Consider the following 20,924-nt stretch of genomic DNA (forward strand, 5'->3'; position numbering starts at 1 on the left):
TTGTTTCATTATTTTCCTTAAATCTAATATATTTTGAAGTTTTGGTATAATCGAAGAAGCCTCCTGTGTATTAATAGAGAGAAAACCTTGATCAATTTATTACATTTGAATAAGAATAAAGAATTGATTACCAGCGCAGTAACTATTTAGTAGCCTTTTTTTCCTTTTGTAATTTATTCAGGGTCCTATCTAGACCCAAGTTATCTGCAGCATGTATCAATTATATTGTGTTTAGTTAACAGCGCCGGGAAGGGTAATGTTTACACTACATTGTGTGAGATTTTTTTAGAAAACTGTGCATAATTCTGAAAGAGAAGGCCAAGTCTGGGCTGTCATGTACACAGCGGAATCGGTATGTAATGCCGGCGGTTGTTTAGCTGCCGGATCAAATACCGACAGCAGCAGCCTGGCGGGTCGAAATCCCAATAGCTGAAGGTAAGTACCCTGTCATGATAATTGATGATTTAAAAATTTATTTTTTCTCTTGCACTACTGGGAACATTGTGGTATAATGAGTGTAGAGAGTTGTCTGGGCACTTTTAAAGTTAGGCGCTTTTAGGCACCTTCCCCTTTCTACAGATGTACCCACATACATCTTACCGAGACCCAGTAGCGCCAAGCATCTTTTCATGCGACTTTTTAACATCAAATGCGTCTTATACTCAAAGTGAAGCAAATAGGATGCACAAGCAGCTTCTGCTGATTAAAATGATATGCGACTGTGGGTGTATCTGCATGCACAATACTATGTTACAGTATCATAGCTGCTGACAAAAACGTAGCATTTCACATGCACGGGGGTTCATGAGACAGGATGTTAGGAGAAGCGCACCTTCTCCCATGACCGGCATCCCATTTTTATTGAGGGACATTTGCGGCGGGGTCCCAAAACGCTACCCAAAGAAAAACGCTCGGTTCCCCAGCGCCTACCCGCTGAAAGCAGCGGAAACTACAGCCACACTCTGGATTAGTGGTAGCAGGAAACTGACGTCTAAAATTCGCTCTTCCCTTCTGATCTTAGGGATGTGTGGAACCAGAAGGTGGTGGAGAAGAAAGTTAGATGGCAACTCCTTTGGGAGTGGTATTGCTAGGCAGCAAAGTTTGAACAGGGGGCAGTCTTGATAGATGCAAATTGTTTTCCATTGCTGGGACCAGGAAGAAAGTTTATCTGTTCTCACTCTTATGGACATGCTTTCTGCAGGAGAAGCCTGCCTTAAATGGCCTGATAGGGATAAGTGTATATTGTCAATGAATTTAGATACCCCTATCATCAGATTATCAAAAGTAACAACTATACCATTTCCATCGGGTGCATCTTTAAGAGATAGCACACATAAGAAAATTTAACTTTAAAATATATCCTTAAAACAGTGGAGTTTCATTGAGATCTATATAGGCTTCTGCCTGGATTAATAAGTCAGTGGAACGATGGGCAAATCAACTTGAGGAAGGTCTCCAGTCTGGGAATTCTAGAGGGTGATTTACTTTCATTAGTAAAGCATGTCAGAGACGCTTCAGATTATCATTATTATTCAGTTATTCTGCGAAAACAGGTTATCGGCGATAATTTATCGCCAATGACGTCATTTTCGCCTGTTTAACTTATCCCCATATTAAATTACAAAGACTTTTCGCAGTTGCGAAAAGTCTTTGTTAAAAAACGGGGAGAAGTTTTCACCATGTTATACATGGCGAAAAAAAGTGCAGAATTGGGTTTTAGGGGTGCAGGCTTAAAAAAAATAGCCTGCAGACCTGGGAGTGTCTTCTAAATGTACTTTAATTCTGGGGGCGGAAAACAAATATATTGGTGAACACAGTTTTTGAAGAATTTTCAAAAATCACTTAAGGGACTTAAAAATATGCTTACACCCATTTTCATGTACCCCAAATTTGATGTAAGTAGTTTTTTTAGGCAACAAAAAAAAGCTAAGTGCTATTCTTCATCACTTCTTCACAAGCACATTTATGCACCTGCCGCAGCTATTTAAAAACCCCGACTACCTTCAGCAGGCCAAATCGGGGGTACCCATAGTGATCCCCTATGTCAGACCATCTTTAGTTGGGTGCCAGGATGATTTCCCAAAAATTCCCAGGACTTTTCGATACTTACCTTTCCGACAGGTCCCGTTTTCGTCAGATCCTAATTGAATACAGGGATAAAGCGGGCACGTTCCCGATACTTTAGCCCAGGAAAAACGGCGATGATGGCAAAAAGGCCAACCTCTGACTTTTCGCCTCAAATTGAATATGGCCCTGGGTTGGTTCAGGCTCAAATTTCAGATATGGGCTTTGTTCATGTCTGGTGGTAGCACAGTCTAAAAACACTAGAGTCTTCCTTTTATAGGGGAAGTATAATTTGGGCATGAAATAGGCAAAATAATTTCCTTTGCTACAGGAGGTAAGAGTTTGGTACTTTCCTCATCCACTCCAAGACAAAAAGATATGTCTTTTATTCCTTCATACCCATGGGAACAGGTAGGGGCTAGGCTCTTACTCAAGGTCATTCCTCATCTTTCTGAGGTGGTCATAGATAAGAAGGCTTGGCCACCAAAGCAGGTGCTATACTGCCCAACTAATAGCCAACATGATGGTCAGGACGCCCAATTAGTGACATCTGTAGTGTGTGCACAAATATTGCAGTTCAGGAATAAATAGTTTAAATCTACGCCAGATGCTTTAGTGAGGGAGTACATCATAGACCTAACTGATCCAGTCTCAAGAAAATTATTTTTAACAGTTCTGTCTTCCTGAAGCATGAGGGTCTAGAGCACAGGTTCTCAAACTCAGTCCTCAGGACCCCAAACAGTGCATGTTTTGCAGGTCTCCTCATAGAATAACAAGTGAAATAATTATCTCCACCTGTTGCTCTTTTAAAATGTGTCAGTGAGTAATGAACACACCTGTGCACCTGCTAGGTGACCTGGAAAACGTGACCTGTGTGAGGTCCTGAGGACCGAGTTTGAGAACCACTGGTCTAGAGGCAGCTATTCAGGTTTTGCTCCCAGCAGCAGCAATTGCGCCTGTTCCAGTTATTATTATTCCAACCTATTTGTGGTTCCGAAACCACAAGTCTTTCCGTCACATCCTCAATTTAAGATTGCTGAATGTTCCCTTTCAGGTAAACAAATTGATGGTGTTAATAGACATCAAGGATGCCTATTTATTTACGTGTTCCTATTTGGATAAACAGTAGTTCCTTCTAAGGTTCACACTACCTTCTCAACACATTCAGTTCAGAGCCATTTCTTTTGGCATTGCGATAGCACCAATAGTGTTTACAAAGGTGAAGGAGGTTATATCTGTACATCACAAGACAATAGGGGTGAATATCATCCCCTAGCTAGATAATCTTATTATGAAAGCAATTTCTGTGTAGATTTTACTAGGTCATGTAAGACAGGCAGCAGGGATTCTGTAGTCTCATGAGTGGATAATCAACTTCACCAAGTCCAGTTTCATTCCAGCGCAGTGGAGTTCGTTTCTAGGGATGTTGTTCGACACCAAGCAATGACGGGTGTTGATCCGGTAGAACAAGATTCTTTTCTTACAGTCATTAATCAGGATCTCTATTGGGAAAGAGATTAGTCTGAGTACTTCTCTGCATGAGAGTGCTAGTGAAGATGGTCCAGTCCATCTTTATCTAGCATCCCAGTTCATCAGACTGTCCCCACAAGTCTGCCAATCCCTTCTCTGGTACGTGTTAAACAGCAATCTCGGTCAAGCATTTGCCATTTGGATTGGTTACTGGTGACCCCAGATCCAGCCTCAGGGGCTTGGGGGCTGTGATCAGTCAGTCTCAGTTCCAGGGATACTGGACTCAAGAAGAGGCTTTACTTCCTATAAATGTGTTTGAACTGCAGGCAGTATTCAAAAGCGTAATTAAGGCTGGAAGATTTCTAAGGAGTAGAGCGTTAAAGGTACAGTTGACAATTTCACAGTTGTAGCCTACCCGAAACATCAGTGAGGCGAAAGCAATGCTTGTGCCATGAAGGAGACGGCCAGCATCATGAAGTGGGCTGAGGGAAATCTTCAGGGTCTCACCGCAATTTTAACCCAGGAGTAGAAAACTGGGAAGCAAACTATCTCAGCAGACGGGATCTATCTGCATCCGGAGATATTTCAGGATTTGGTAGACAGGTGGGGAAAATCCGAGATCAACATGATATCGTCCAGGTTGAACTACAAAATAAAGACTTTCTGTGTGCAGGACAGGGGCTCTTGTATCAAGCTTGGTAGATGCAATGGTGATTCCTCCAATAACCATGTTACCAAGGGTTCTACAGAAAATTAAAAAGAGAGAGATCCATTATTATTCTTGTAAAATCTAGTATCATGTGGTGATATTGGCTTAGTTTGACTTTAGTGATGTCGTTACTCCATTGTAGTTGGATAGTGTTTGCTGTGGCCTTTGCTTTTTAAATATTCCTTGCCATACCCTTTTCTTTTCTTTCATTTTCCTATTCAGAGTTAATAAATTTACTGATTCTTGTAAACCGTGGACGTTCGTGATCAAATTGTTTGGTAGAATATTAGATGTCTTTCTTGACCTTGCAGCAAGTTATGAGAACGTTTCTTCAAATTAGAGCTTTTTTTTTAAACATCTTAAGTAGAACTTTGCAAACCATGCTTTTTCACTTAATTAATAATATGGAACTGTCAGGAGCTGTTATTGTAACAGCTTTACCCTTTTCCCCTAATTACCACATAAAACATGGGTTCCAGGTGTCAGCTGTTATTGAATCTCATTGGCATTAATTGGTAATAAATATTTGACATTATTATATAGAGCATTCGCCAGAGAAGATCCAGGACTGTTGCAAAGGACTCTGGGTATTGATTAGTTAATGAGGACAGTGTTCACATATCAGTAGATGGCTTCTGTTATATCACTTTCACAAGTGAAGCTTTATCAAAGTCACATTTTAATACTTTACTAGATGGTTAGTTGAGATTACGATTCACTTCTTAAAATAGTTTGTCTTAAATCTAAATGAGATCCATGTGTTTCTCATCATTGCTGCTATGGGGGTGTATTTATTGGCAGAATAAAATCTCCAGCATATCATTCAGTCTTGTTTTCCTCACGTAAACACAGAGGTATTATACTTTTTTTCTGACAAATGTTTCACGTGTTGCTCTAAACGTCGGTGCACAATAAACAACCTTTGGACAGAACAAAACTTAGTTCAGATTTTAGATGATTTGTTTTTTTCCAAACGTAATAAGCATTCCACTTACATTAAAGAAGGTACTGAGAGCTAATTTTTTGTTTCATAGAGATGCTAACTTAGTAATACCTGTACAATATGATCCAATTTTAAAAAGCGTTCTTAACGCTCACAAATATATATGTAGAGTTACCGAACCTTCACAGAACTCGAGATATTTGGCATTTTATTTAAATTTGCTGTATATCTGAGTGTAAGCACTCAGACAGGTCTGTCAAACTCCTGTAACTTTTTCATATTCTAATTTCACCTTTTATGAGGGCGGTGGATGTTGAGGAGATCTGGCCTGCCCCTTTACCCATGGGCTGACAACAGTCATCGGCCGATTCTTCAGTAATCGGTCAATTCGCCTATGTTCTACATAAACTGGGAATGCTGAATACTTAACTTCTTTTTTTATATAAAGATATTATGGGGTTTTTTTTTTTTTGTTTTTGTTTTCAAATAAGCTATTAATGTCAAAATTATTTCCCTCAAATTATACGTAGTTATTTTTCCCCAAATATTGTACCCACATATTTTATTGATTTCACCCTGTTGTGTTAATAGCAACAATAATGTTACTCTGATTCAGGACAGTATAATAGTGTCACATTGCTATATTGTATAATTCCAGAGCTGCATGCTGCTTGGTGGGAGGAAGACGACAGACATCCCTCTCGAGGGCTATCTGCTGAGTCCGATTCAGAGAATCTGCAAGTATCCGCTTCTCCTCAAGGTATTTTTACAACAAATTCCCCAGTTTGTTTCCTTCCACTTTCTATGCCTTTGAATTGACTAACTTCTTTAAAACTCATGAAGAGTACGCAACTGCTGAGGTCTCATCCTGGTTATGTGAGCTGTGAATGGGTGCTATAGCAGTAGTATGCTCATACATGACCTTGCAATGCTGTCACTGTGCCCTCTGACCTGTACATATACTTGTCTCAGGCAGACACTGAAATGTTTCATAAACTAGATCAGTGCTCTCATACCCTGTACATTACTATTTAAGGGTCACAAACCTCTTGTGGAGCATTGTGTATGTTTAACATGAACTGCCAGCTGCCCAGTAGCGTTATGTTACTGTCCTTTACAAACCAGAAAGTGCTAACAATATTATAAAAAGACAACCCTAAATCCCAAGACAAGTTAAACCAATGGTTATGAGAATGCTGATTGTTGATCTGATATTTTTCAGAGTATGGAGTTTGCAAAGAAGTTGTCAGGTGATTGGTAAAACTTGAGGTTAGAAGTCAGATTCAAAAACTATTTGTCCCAACACCTAATCAGAAGATATGAAGCAAGTTTTGTGCATCTGCTTGTGACTGTTTCAGGATGAGGAATATGATATTGTAGAGAAAACATATCAATATAGGGGCCACATAGTTCTTAGGCTGGAATAAGAGCCATGAGGTTATTAAGGTTTGTTCTTGTTACAGAGTTTCCTATTTGTGTGCTTGTTTGACTGCGTGGTCTTTGGAGAGCTTGTTTGATTTGGCTGGGAAAGGCTTCCCAGGTCAGGCCCAGTTTTTGGTCCTTGAAGTCTGCAAAAACCATTCTTCATCCTGTGACACGTATGGATTAACAGAGTTGGTGAGGATGTGAATCTACTATTATTCTGGTACTGCTCCAGAATGGAACAAGTGGCCAGCAGTTATTGACTGATCTGTAGCTCACAGAGGATTAAATTGATCATATGAAGCTGTTTGAAGAATAATTATGACATCTGAGGAGGGTGCAAGCACTTTCCTCATGTGTTCTTGCCTGTCCTTCCCTATCTTCTCCAGTCAGGTATCCATGTGAGACATTCTCAGGTCACCTGTAGGCTTTGGTATGTTTTGCTGACATTCACAGTGTTGACGATCGGCAACATAACATCGAGTACAATATGCCAACATGGTACTAATGTTAGTTAAAAAATTGTAACCATATCGGCAGTGTAACTTTAAATATGATGGTAACACAGTTATAGTGCTGACCCAATTACAATGCTTTAACTAACATTAGTACCATGTTGGCATACTGTGCTCGGCAATGTGATTGTCGACATTGTGACTGTTGGATAAATAATTACCTCCCGACCTATGAGCCACTGGTAACTCAGTGGTGGGTCAGAGCAAGACACGGATACACGTCTATATAAATGCAAGGAGTAATGATCATGTCCTTTCCCTAGCTAACTTGTCACTTTAATTGCACACTGAATACTGTTTATTCCTGCAAAGAGATCATGAAAACTTGCATGTGTGCAGGAATCAGCGATGTTGCTGTTTTTATAAATAAACCTCAGGAAATGAGGTTGGTTTGCATTCCATTATGAAGAAATTCAGCTTTTTTTAATTCCTGTTTTTGCTTATACTGTAAGTCTGCACAGCTGTGTTTATCAGCGCTGATATTTGTCTAATATTTTCTTTTTTATCATTACGTGTGGGAAACATCCACTGTGAACACTCCGTCTTTACTGTTTGATAAGTAACTTAAAGGTCTGAGAGATGAGATGATGGAGTTGTGGGTGAAAGTCCTCTCGTAGTTCTGGCTTTGTGTTTTCAGGTGCTCATCCATTGGCACAGTTGAACAGCCGTTACCTGGATCTAGGCTCAGTTCAGCTCTCAGGACAAATAACCAGAACCTACAGGGCACATTTAGCACACATAGATATACACTGTATGATTTGGCATGGATATCTTCACAGCTATCAGGACAGTTATTCACAGTTTATGCGTTTTAGTCTGCTGTGTACTTCATACTTTCCATGCATAATTGACTTTCCTCATACAGACATTTTAACAAACAGCAGGAATACATAATTTAGTTCATATAACATATAAACTACAGGAGGAGGGGCCCGCACTGAGTCTGCACACAGGCCCTCCTTTTTTAAAGCGCCCCTGGCACCAGGGCGAATCCATGTTGCTCTGCAGGTGGGGCAGATTTAAAATGTGATAGATTTAGATGTGAGAGGAGTGTGTCCAAACTCTATATAGCAGTGTACATATAAAGCTGTCCAGTGTTAGCAAGCTGCAGGCAAAAGCAGCCAGTATTTACTCTGCGTGCAAAAAATAAATAAAATTAACTATATTTGCACCCCTTGCTGAGCTCCATGGAAAGTCACATTGATCAACGTAAAACTAAGAGACGTCATTTTGTATGCGATGCATCACGCCACTGATCGCATGCATACAGGCATTAAATAGCGCCGTATGCATGATGATTTAAGCAAAAGACAGCTCTCCCGATAAGATTTTTCCTTTGCGGTGTGGGGACTTCCGAGTTTATTACCTGGGAGTCCTCCAGTCGGCCAGAGCATGCTCTAGCCGCGGGGACCCTAGTAAAATTCTGATAAGAAGCCCATAGGCTTCTATTAGGCAAACCATCTATAGAATGCGTTGCTTAACGAGAACAAGCTCGCTTGGTGCATATTGTAGCTTCGGTCAAACCTCCGGAAACTGCATTTTCAGAGGTTTGACCACAGTTTTCAGCATAGTGGAGTTCTATAATTATTTAAATTATCTCCAGCCTATAAGAGGGATCTCAATATTCTTTAGGGCAGTGGGCAGCCTTTCTGGAGTTTATCCTGCACATTGTAAATCTAATCCCAACCAGTGCAATAAATGCCCTTTTTCAGACTGTATAGGTGTTCTGTTAGTAGAAAGACTTTTCCTATCACTTTTATATGCATAGTTTCTGGGTGTCTGGAATTTGCTTTGGAAAAGCTACAGCTCAGCGTTCTATTCCTTTAGTCTGTGTTCTTACAGGAGGCAACAAAGTCTTTCAATCAGTGCCAGCCTTTTAAACGTGTTTCTGAAGGTCTGGCCAAGCAGTATGCAGAATTTCTGCCAGCACATGCCTGGTGTTAGGAGAGGAGAGTACAGGTGTTTACAAGATTACATTACATACATCTTTGAAAATGTCCCTTGTTGGTATGGCGCCTCCTACAGGCTCTGACTGAATTGTCACTATCCTGTCACCATAACAGAACATTTTTTTTACAGTTTAGTTCCACTTAGAAAGTTAATTTAAGTTATGATACTTATGTTCTTCAGCAACTTTTGTTTTACATTTATTATTTAATGAATTAAATAAACTTCATTATCTTTTGTACAGTACATATATATTTAGTGTTCTCCCCAGAAATTTTTTCCAGCCGGGTGGCATCCAAAAGTAGCCGGGTGGGGGCCTTCGCAATTATGCGCGCCGGGAAAAGGGGTATCTCCCTTACCAATCCAGCCCGACAGGTCTCAGGCTGCTCCCCCACTGGCTCTCAGTCAAAAGTGCCCATTATACAGTGCCCCCTGTAGTTTTCCCCTTTATGCATTGCCCCCTGTAGTTTAACTTTGCCCTTATGCATTGCTCCCTGGTTGAAGTAGGGCCCCCAGACTGGTCCCTTATGTAGTGCCCCCAGACTTAAATAGTGCCCCAGACTAGCTCCTTATGCAGTGCCCCCAGGCTTAAATAGTGTCCCTTATGCAGTGCCCCCAGGCTTAAATAGTGTCCCTTATGCAGTGCCCCCAGACTGGCCCCTTATGCAGTGCCCCCAGGTTTAATAGTGTCCCATATGCTGTGCCCCCAGGATGGCCCCATATGCTGTGCCCCCAGGATGGCCCCTTATGCAGTGCCCCCAGGCTTAAATAGCGTCCCTTATGCAGTGCCCCCAGGCTGGCCCCTTATGCAGTGCCCCCAGGTTTAATAGTGTCCCTTATGCAGTGCCCTCAGACTGAAATAGTGCCCCCAGACTGGTCCTGGCCCCAGCCCAGCACTTACCTTTACTTGCTGGCCACTCCCGCTGCCTGCTGTCTGGATCTAACTAACTAGATCCAGCAGGCGTGCGGGGCAGGCTCCTCACGACGCGGGTGACGTCATGACGTCACCCGCGCAGTGCATCACTGGGAACGCTGGCCTCTGAAGCGATCAGAGGCTTCTTCAGCCTCTGGTCACTTCAGAGGCCAGTGTTCCACAGCGGGGGTCGGCGGGGAAAAGTGTTGGGCGGCAGGCTGTTTCTGCCGGTCGATGTGCACGCAGAAAATAGCCTGGGGAGAACACTGCATATACAGTAACTAAGTGTCATCTGGACTTGTATTTTCGTGCAACCAATTACATGATTTTAATCTGATTTGAGATCTGTGTCTTACAGCTCATATCTGCATATTAAACAATTGTATGAAATAAGCCCTGTAAAGCGGAACTGCTACATCAGAACACCGGTTCTATTGATGATGTACACTAGTCAGTAGCCAGTCAGGTTTCCTCCTCACTGTGTGGCCGTTGACCTGTAAGTGACACAAGCTGTCACAGATTACAGTTCATCTCCCCAGTGATGTCATGCCAGCGCATGCTGCTTCCATATTACAAACAGATGTTGAGGAAGCGGATGGTCTACAAAGAGAAAATCTATACAATATAAGAGGATGCACACATCATACATTGGATGTCACATTTAAATGCTGCACAAACAAAACTCTGAATAAAAAATAAACAAATATTGAATTTAAAACGGCAGAACAGCAATTGCCTTTTATTTCTATTATGTATTATTTTATTTCTCTCTGAGCAGAACCATTCTGTTGGAGATCAACATAACACACCCACAGTCAATTTGCAGTATATACACTTTACTCAGTATGCATATTTACATGTCCAAATTCACTAGTGTCCACCCCCTTACATGTACATTTCTACATCTACAGCTGGTTTTGCTAAGATGCAAACCGGAACTGTGCAACAACTCTGTAGGACATTTCACCACACACCAGCTTACTCATGGGGGTTGAATTATAGCTATATCTTTATAGCATGGGTGCATGTTTTTAGTTACTTCTCATTATACTATGCTGGTGATTAATGGACTTTATATTCATTATGTATTATATGCCTATTAATCTGCTTACAGGAGCATCTACACAACCAATGTATGTGAATGTAATTGTTGTGGTGTGGGGACTGTGTAATCACTTTGCAATATCTTCATGCCGTTTCTAGACTCTATTTTATGATTTTCTATTTGCTTGGAAATGAAGCTGCAATATGGCTTTCCACTTAAAAGGAACAGACATTGGGTACATTTATGCTGTGCAAATTAGGTACTTTTACCCTGAATATACCAGTTACTTGTACTCTTGTCACTCTATACAAATCCATCAGTGTGCTTTCCATGGCCGTCAGAGACCAATCACAGCTCTTTGTTACGCTGCTCACTGTCTGGTCAGTCAGTATGTGTTACTGATAACGTATTCATTAAACCCTCCAAGGACACCATATGGTGACTGGTGCCACCATGAGATGGTTCTGTTGGAAAAATGGGAGCAAGCATTGAAGAATGAACCCCATCACATACAGACTCGTAGCTGAATTGCTGTTTCATAAACTCTTGGAAATGTATTTAATTATTTTATCTGCTTTATATGTGTCTTTTGTATTATTAAATTATTTTCTAAGTGTACATTTGTATGATGAGTCCATCTTCATTTATTCATAAACGTCTGCTCAGTGAGAAGTGTTAGCGTTAATGAATTCACAGTAATGCTCCTATTGTAAAGATAGCTGTGTCTGATTGGTGATTGCTGGAGTAACCCCAAATGAGTCCCACTGTCAGGGAAGTTTGTTGTATGTGGGTTATTATTACCAATCTTATTCTTCTCCCATGTTAGGTAAAATATCTGGCCTAAGTTACACCTCCCATGGTTTTCAGATAGAAAAGTACATCACTTCCTTCTACTTACAAAAGCCTTATCCTACTTTCATTATAATGCTAAATCCTGTGAAATGGTTTTCAGAGCGCATATTTATTTATTCTTCAGGAATCCAGGAGAATAATGTTTTTTAGAGTTATGATTTTGTAGTCATAACAGGAAGCCCAGAAGCCATAACACATTCTGTCCTGCATGCAGAACCAAATTAATTTGCATAGTTGTATTTATTTACTCTAATGGGAGTGGCATACTGATTGCCTGACTGAGGTGAGATACTGGCCATAGCAGCAGTGCCCCCCAGTGGCTGAATTATCATGAAAAATAGCATTTCCAAATTGGTAATAAAACTTTTTCCTTCCCTCAGGAGCTGGCCAAGAGAACTCCAGCTAAACACCCTGACCACCAAGCAGTTAACAGCGCCTTGCAGGCTATGAAGACTGTATGTACAAATATCAATGAGACAAAGAGACAGATGGAGAAACTGGAGGCCCTGGAACAATTGCAATCTCACATAGAAGGATGGGAGGTAATGCTAAGATATGTATTACTAAAATATATTTTATGGGTTACAGAAATGCAGATGAGAGTCTCTGCTATTTGGTTAGTTCTTCTGGAGCACATATACAACATAGTAAAGAACAGGCACTGAGAATTGCGTTCCTCATTCACAACAAGAGAAGTAATACTGTGCAGTTCTCTATAGATTCTGCATAAGGATAGATACTGAGAATTGCATACAGCATACATAACAAGAGAAGTTATACTCTGCAGTTCTCCAAATATACAGCATAAGGTCAGACATTGATAATTACATGCAGCATACAGAACAAGAGAAATCATACTGTGCAGTTTTCTACGTATACAGCAAAAGGACAAATACTGAGAATTACATGCAGTATGAGCATACAGTACAAGAGAAGTAACCCTGTGCAGTTATCCACATGCACAGTATAAGGACAGATACTGAGAATTACATGCAACATACAGAACGAGAGAAGTAATCTTGTGCAGTTCTCCACATATACAGCATAAGGAGAGATTCTCAGAATTACATGCAGCATACTTAAAAAGAGAAGTTATACTCTGCAGTTCTCCACACATGCAGCGTAAGGTTAGACACTGAGAATTACATTCAGCATACATAACAAGTAGAGAACCACAAATTTTATGAGATATATTTTTGAAACTGTTCTTACAAATAAAGTCATTAGCTTTGGTATAGAAATTTCCATCCATCAATACTAGCAGAAGTTTAGCAATATTTGGGTTATGTGGGGAAACATTACATGGGCATCTGGTGTCACTTTGTTAAATACATTTGAAAACAGAACTGATGGACTTCACAGATGGAATATTTAAATGCCCCAGCGCCTTTTGAAGTTTATGGTTGTAATTCTCAGCACAGGAAATATTGCATATTATCCTTGTTTGTAATTCTCATTGTACAGTTATATTGAACCCAGATTTGTATGGGACTAATATTCTCTGTAGTTTTAAATTAAAAGCATCAACTTTCCCAGTGGTCTGTAATCCGTGAAAATTGTATGACTTCAATTTGCATGTTTTATTTCTTCCTAAATATCATAGTTTGAAGCAATTATTTGCAGTGGGTTTTCTCTTTTTTTAGACATACCTGTTTCAGAGAAGTAGGGCGGTCTATATAGCTGGATCAATTTTTATTCTTTACAGTCTGTTTAATGTGAAATTTGAGTTGAAAAATAGTCTACATTATGATTATATTTGCCCATAATAATGTCAATGATATTGCGAATGTAACACCTAGGCGCTGCATGTAGCCAAAGGGACTATGTGCTGCTCCATCAAAGGGGCCTGTCTAGGTCCAGTCCTAGGTGTATGTTCAGGTGGAAAGTGTATCTCTCACTCTCCCCAGTCCCCACTTTTCTCTCTTATCCCCTTTCCTTCCCCCACCTGCCCTCTCTCTATCTCTCAGTCCCTTTCCTCCATTTCTCTAACAATGGTGAGAAGAAAAATAATGGCTACCTCTGTGTGCTGGAGAATGGTGGCCATTTCCTTGTAGCACAACTCCTTCAGGTACATAAACTTTACCAGGAGAAGGTGTTCTACAGCAATATTGACCTTGCTCTCCAGCACAAGATTGCAGCTACTGTATTAATTTCTCTTTTTTCTGTGGTATTTCCACTCACCACTTCTCCAGCCCCGCTATAAGGAGATTATCATACTCTATTGTGACTCATGGAGATCACCCATCATTTTGGTTGTCCCCCAGACATTCCAGGACAGTTGGCAAGTATGATTAAGAGACATTAGTGCAGGGGTAGCCAACCTCGGTCCTCGTGAGCTACCAACAGTTCACGTTTTCCAGACCACCTAGCAGGTGCACAGGTGTATTCATTACTAACTAACACATTTGAAAAGATCCACAGGTGGAGCTAATTATATCACTTGTGATTCTGTGAGGAGACCTGCAAAACATGCACCGTTGGTAGCTCTTGAGGACCAGGGTTGGCAACCTCTGCATTAGTGCCTTTTGTTATGTTGAAACTCACACCAAGCGGGATGATAGAAAAAGGCAAGATGCAGTAAAGAGTATGTAATGTACTTATTGGTTCTTATAGTAATCTGACTGCAGGTGACTGAAAATGCATAATTTCCAGAAAGACCTCATAGGTGTCACAGATACCACTGTTACAATCTCTGTGTCGGCCTAACTTCTCCCACCTAAAAATAATGCTCTGATTTTTAGTGGTAGGCTAGTGGTGTATATGTAATGGGTGCAGGGTGTGTGGTGTACATGGGCTTCTTGAGTGAAGGGGGTATCTTTGGAAATATGAGAACATAGTAAAGAGTCTGGCAGCAGAATCTTTGCTATGATCTGCAGATGTCACATATTCTTGGGACAGAGGTTGTAGGAGGGTGCCCATGGGAAAAAATTGCACACGGGCCCACTCAGTTGTAAAAATACCAGTGAGCTAGGCATATTTGTTATGGAGCACAGGTGGTCGAACTTTTAGTAGAAATCGCATATTATGTTAAGTCTTATAGCCTCTAAGTAATTTTAATCCGTGAAAATAAATGTTTTACAGAGATATTTCTTACACGAAAAAAAAAATACAACTTTTAAAAGGGCTCTAAAATAAAGTTTCTATCGACCTCTGTGGCTGTTGAGATGCTCCAGTTAATTAAGCTTGATGCCAAGCAGACTATTTTGAAATCTGAAACTTAAACAGCTCAGAGTGTTGAGGTAGAATGTTTCCTGCTCTCAGCGTGTTCTAAGCACTTACCAAACAGAAATCTCTCCTGCGCTCTGCTTAGTACAGAACAAATGTCCACATGTGCTTGTGATTCATTTAGTATTTTTGTCCGGCAGGGATCCAATCTGACCGACATTTGTACCCAGCTCTTGCTACAAGGGACACTTCTCAAAATATCAGCCGGTAATATTCAGGAACGCATGTTCTTCCTGTTTGACAATTTGCTTGTCTATTGCAAGAGAAAATCCAGGTGAGTAAGGGTTAAACTTTGAGAGCAATACATTCTGTAGTAACGTATCATGGGCAGGATCAGCTTAAGTGGACCTGTACCAGTGGAAGAGACATACAGATGTGTCCTCATACACCAATTCTTTTTGTGCCATATGGTGCGACATGCATGGGTCCCTGGACCTTCTTACTTATTTCTGAATGTGGCGTCTAATTCGCATCATGGCTGCATCCACAGTCACTTATAGTGTCTTGGGCACTCAGTCTTTTGCCCATTTACCCAGTTTAGCGTCTGGGTCACACACAGCAGCTGCATGCAATGCCAGCGCCAGTGTCCAGGGTACTCACACACAGGGCCGTAGCTAGGGTAGTGCAGCCGGTGCCATCGCACAGGGCACCACAGGTCAGGGGGCGCTGTTTGAGCCTGTAAAATTTCTGTTTATTATCATTCTTGCTTGTATTTTCCTCTTATTTTATCCCCAGCATCTCCTGGCCTCTCCTATCTCTTCCCTGGCCCTTCCCCATGAAGCCATGGCCCTTTTTAGGGTGCATTATTTCCCTTTGAAAAATGAGGGGTGCGCCAATGCTCTTTCTGGCACAGGGCACCAAAAAGTCTAGTTACGGCTCTGCTCACAAATTGTACTTTTGTTACATTTATGCTATAGCTGTGATGCGTATTCGGTACAAAATTGTGTTGTGGGGCAATTGACGCGTCTTAGTCGCAAATTCCGTGGCCCACAAAACGAGGCTATTTGTTGCAATTTGTGAATAGGGGTATGGGGACATATCTGTAATACTGAAATACTGCTTTTATGTAAAACAATACATTGAACCATCCTCTGCATACCAGTTTTACTGTCTTCTGTTACAATTTGCCCAGTAGGGTGCTTGTCTACTGGATTTTTTTTCCCTTTGCTAGACTAGTATTACAGGACGCTTGCAATCATTTTTATAAGTAAATACAAAAATGTAAATTGCATAAGAAGGGATTTGTACATTTTGACTTCATGTGCATGTCTAATGAGCACTAAAGGATTTAACTCTGACTTGCCCTGATTATCCCTCCAGAGTCGCTGGGAAGAAGTCCACGAAAAGGACCAAATCTATTAATGGCTCATTGTACATTTTTCGAGGGAGGATCAATACAGAAGTCATGGAGGTGGAGAATGTAGAAGATGGGACAGGTAGGGACATTTATTGCTTCTTTCTTTTTAGTAGAAAATAGGCTGTTCAAAATACCTCTACTGACATGCAGCAATTCTAAAGGTCAAGTGAGGATAATACTGCTCATTAAAATATATAATACTTGTGTATTGCTAAATATATATACCATTGCTTAGGATGGTGGTGCTCCTTTATCCTCCTTTGGTTTGGGGTAGAGCACTGCAGATCTCCTGTGATTGCTTTTCAATATCCAAGGTAACTGTTCCTCACATGATGGAGGCTGTTGAGCTCACGCACTGTGTTTACCAGTAACAATACTTCAAACCTCGAAAACAGAGATTTTGGAACTACTTTAGAATGTCTTGGCTTTGTGTTAGAGCTGCAGGTGTGACTATAGGTGTTTGGGAGAAAATAACTCATTACATACATGTACACTGTAACAGCTGCTGTGGATAATCAGGTTAAAACTGATCTTTGTTTCCACTTTATGCTTCATATATGAAAATTACATTTATGGGGGTTTTGGTCCTCACCGTAAAGCTCATTTTGCTAACTGTGTATAAGGCAGCATTTATTAAGTTATTTTTCTAGTTACTAAATGTTCCTAAACATTCTTGAATCATGGCGTCCGAGAGTATCAGCTTTTTCTTTTCATGGCACCCCTTGGCCAAAACTATCTTATTGAAAAATTCAGATAAAATTATTAAATTAAGTAAATTGTGCTTACCGGTCATCCTTAGGGTCAGTTATATGGTGCTTGACAGAGTTATGCTTCTGTTTGTCCACATATTTTATGATTGGCAGCCACCAGTACTGGCCATGCCTTTCACGTCGACCACAGATAATTTCATTTGGTCCTGAACCATCAACCCACGTCACCCCTGCAAGTACTCCGCAGCACCCCAATGTGCTGCAGCACCCCAATGTGCCACAGCACCCAGTTTGGGAACCACTGATATAGAACCTGTCCTGCCACCTGTAGCCCATGTCCAATACTCTTCATGTGTGTCATTTTTATTTAAAGTCTAATTTGGGTTTCTCCATATTGGCACGGGTTGAGATATTGATGATGTAATTATTAGGCTGGAGATATTGGTGAGGCAATGGTGACTGTTAAATTAGGTGTGACTTTGTAAATATATTATAATCTAGGGTGGTCTGTCTCATCTCCACCATCCGCAGTAAAATTAGGGGCACGCTCCTCCCCTTCCTGACAAGATCCTACCGCAGCGAAGGGGACAGGACACATCACCATTTATCAGGAGAAGATAGGAGAACCAGTAAATATAGTGGGAAGTGGCGGCAAAGTGAGGGTGGGCTAAAGTGCCGGGTCCATTTTACTAGTCTACATAATAATTGATAATGGTATGTGGTCTTGAGATTGACATGCTTAGTAGGTGGGGGCTTCCAGGTAATGACAACACTGACATGGAGGGAGCCCAAGAGTTTTAGCTTTTTTAACGTAGTAGTTACTGAGGGCCTCATTTATCAACAAGTTTTATCACTCACGAGTGATGAAACTTGTTGCGTATGATAATGGTGCTTCACCCAATCAGCTCCCAGCTGTCATCTGTGTGAAAAATGACAGTTGGGAGCTGATTGGCTGGAGCACCATTTATCATGCGCAACAAGTTTTATCACTCGTGAATGATAAAACTCGTTAATAGGCTCCTTAGTGAGAGATGTACTAAGCCTTGGAGAGTGCTAAAGTAGAGAAAGTACCAACCAATCTGCTCCTAACTGTCATGTTACAGGAGCTGATTGGTTGGTACTTTCTCTCTGTCTCCACTTTATCACTCTCCAAGGCTCAGTTCATCTGCCCCTTAGTATAACGGTGTGTTTTGGTTACTCTTTTAATTAGCACCAATCTACAGAGACTAGAGTAAGATGAGGAACATCCAGGAGGCATTTCCAGAAATTCTTTGTGAAACCATACGGCCACCTAATGGCCTACATAGTAACTGACCGGATAGTGATTGCTCCATTCACCCATTAAATCTCATGTCATGGAAGTGTATATAAATTTATTCCATATATAGTTTGGCCAGGTCACTCATTCACCTTACTCACTAATTTATCCAAACTGCTATGGGACACTTTTTCCAGACCAATGAAGCACATACCTGCATATCTGTGATAACGAGGCCGCCGTTGGTTAGATGCACATTTACATTTTTCATGCATACTTGCGACCTGACGAATGATGGGTCCAAAATATTAGTTAGTAATATGAAGGAAGAAGAAGTGGAAATTTCTGTCAAATAATATCTGTTTTAATGGGTTTTAGTTTGTACTCTCATCTGACAGGTGAAGAGATCACATAATGTAATTATAGGAAATATTTTTAACTTCTTACCATCTGTCATTGTATTGTGTGGTGACACCTGCCTAAGCCTCACAGTAAATTTAGATGTTTGTTTCTTGCCCTATTAATGGGGATGTGTTGAATTAAATGATCTTTAATTACTGCATATTGGGCCTGATTCAGACCCATTCGCGAGCGGCTGTCCGCTCGCAAGTGGGTCGATGTTATGGACTGAGCATGTGCACGACGGAGGGAGCTCCGTCGTGCGCATGCGCCAGATGCGACGAGCGAAGGAAAGTCCTTCGCTCGTTGTGTCCGATCAAAGGGGGCGTGCTGTCAATGTTGATTGACAGCACGCCCCCTTTGGTGGGCGTGCCGGGGGCGTGCCTCCCTGACGGGGGCGTTCCCACGGGAACGCCTCCCGTCAGAAGCCGGCCCACTGACATCACTAGTGATGTCAGTGGGAGTGATTTTGGCTCTGATAGAGCCAAAATCACTCCGGAGCTTGCGGTTGAAAACCTCAACCGCAGGCTCCGGCTCGTAAATTCGATGGTCGCGATGGTCTCGACCATCGCGACCATCACAATGCACGCTTGTATAGCCTGTGGGTGGTGACCCACAGCTATACGAGCGTCCAGGAGGACGCTCCATGAAAATGGAGCCCGGCCCTCATTCAGAGCGTGCGCTCTGCTCAGAGCGTACGGCTCTGAATGAGGGCCATTGTCCCATAATTCACCACAATGCACCAGAATTGCCAGGGAGGTGAGAATAGATTCCTGTAACTGTTTTACATGTGGCGTTTTAAAGCTAGAGCTACATTTTTACTTCTCATAAGACAAACATGAATCAATGAAGTGGATCCTGCATTGTCTTGCATTTGCAAGAGGTTGTTCAGTAGAACAAACGGCAGAATGATGCTTTTATAAATTACACAGTCACATAGACTGAAAGGAGACAATACACTCATTCACTGGCTGCTCATCACTGCTCTGTTTACTGCTGATCCAGAATAAGGCTGTATTGTGTATATTCTGCTTTCTGATTGTTTGGTTTTAATAAGTAATTTAATTATAAACCTTGCATGCCCTGTGCTGCCATTTACATGCTGTATTCACATAGACTATCCTACTGTACATTGCTCATTGTGTGGCAGAGAATAGACTTTAATGGTAGCTGCCTCTGCTTCTTATTGCAATAGCTCAGCCTTTATATTGGCTCCCTGACAGTTATTGCATTTAGAATGTCGCCCGAGCAACCTAGCACCACCAGGTAGTGAAATGGAAGGATACACCTGTCTTACACTTATGCACTACGTTGTGTATGTTGGGGATATTCTTTAAATCTTGAAGTACTGACTCCTAGCATTGCATTTTTTCTTTGTAGCTGACTATCATAGTAACGGGTACACTGTCACTAATGGATGGAAGATTCATAATACAGCGAAAAACAAGTGGTTTGTCTGTATGGCTAAGACTGCAGAAGACAAGCAGAAGTGGATGGATGCCGTCTTAAAAGAAAGGGAACAGCGAGAAAGTAAGTTTTTATTTATGAGACAGTTCATCTAGAAATTATTTAAGAGACATATATGACCTATGCACTACTAAAGTGCGAGTTTATAGAAGTGGAGATGTTGCCCATAGCTACCATTCAGTTTCTACTTATCATTTATCTAGCACCTTCTAGTAGATAATACCTAGAATCTAATTGGTTGCTGTGGACAACACCTCCTCTTCTATAAACCCACACTTTAGTATCCCTTAGTGTCCTGTTTTACCTTTTATAGAACGCTCAGTGCCGGCTATGTTATTTTGCCACAGAATTGTTAGGTGGAAACGTTTCTGTAGCATCAGCAGTTTGCACAGGACCTCAGGATCTGCAGAACATTTCATTACGTAGACTGTAATTCCTAATGTTTATTGATTGGAGTGGGGATGCATAATTAATGTGGCAATATATAAGAAAGGGAACAAATTGTAATCTGCTGGTACAATGTCTGATGTGCTCCGTGTTTCTACTGTTGCTCGCTGGAAAATGAAGCCCTGTGTAAGTAATTAGTTGCTGACCTTCTGCCCGACTCTATTCCTTTATTATGGAGCAT

General features: G+C 41.2%; 1 protein-coding gene across 1 annotated transcript in view; it reads left to right on the plus strand.

The window, feature by feature from the left end:
* PREX1 (phosphatidylinositol-3,4,5-trisphosphate dependent Rac exchange factor 1) overlaps positions 1-20,924 on the plus strand; it is a 343,823-nt gene that overhangs the window by 153,298 nt on the left and 169,601 nt on the right. Inside the window, exons 5-9 of the mRNA XM_088472186.1 lie at positions 5,845-5,946; positions 12,261-12,422; positions 15,246-15,379; positions 16,426-16,541; positions 20,210-20,359. Of these exons, the coding sequence (XP_088328312.1) occupies positions 5,845-5,946; positions 12,261-12,422; positions 15,246-15,379; positions 16,426-16,541; positions 20,210-20,359 (664 nt within the window). The remainder of the gene's footprint in view (positions 1-5,844; positions 5,947-12,260; positions 12,423-15,245; positions 15,380-16,425; positions 16,542-20,209; positions 20,360-20,924) is intronic.

This window comes from Taudactylus pleione, unplaced genomic scaffold (genome assembly GCF_031769625.1).
Source record: "Taudactylus pleione unplaced genomic scaffold, aTauple2 ptg000121l, whole genome shotgun sequence".
In the NCBI taxonomy this organism is placed as follows: Eukaryota; Metazoa; Chordata; class Amphibia; order Anura; family Myobatrachidae; genus Taudactylus; species Taudactylus pleione.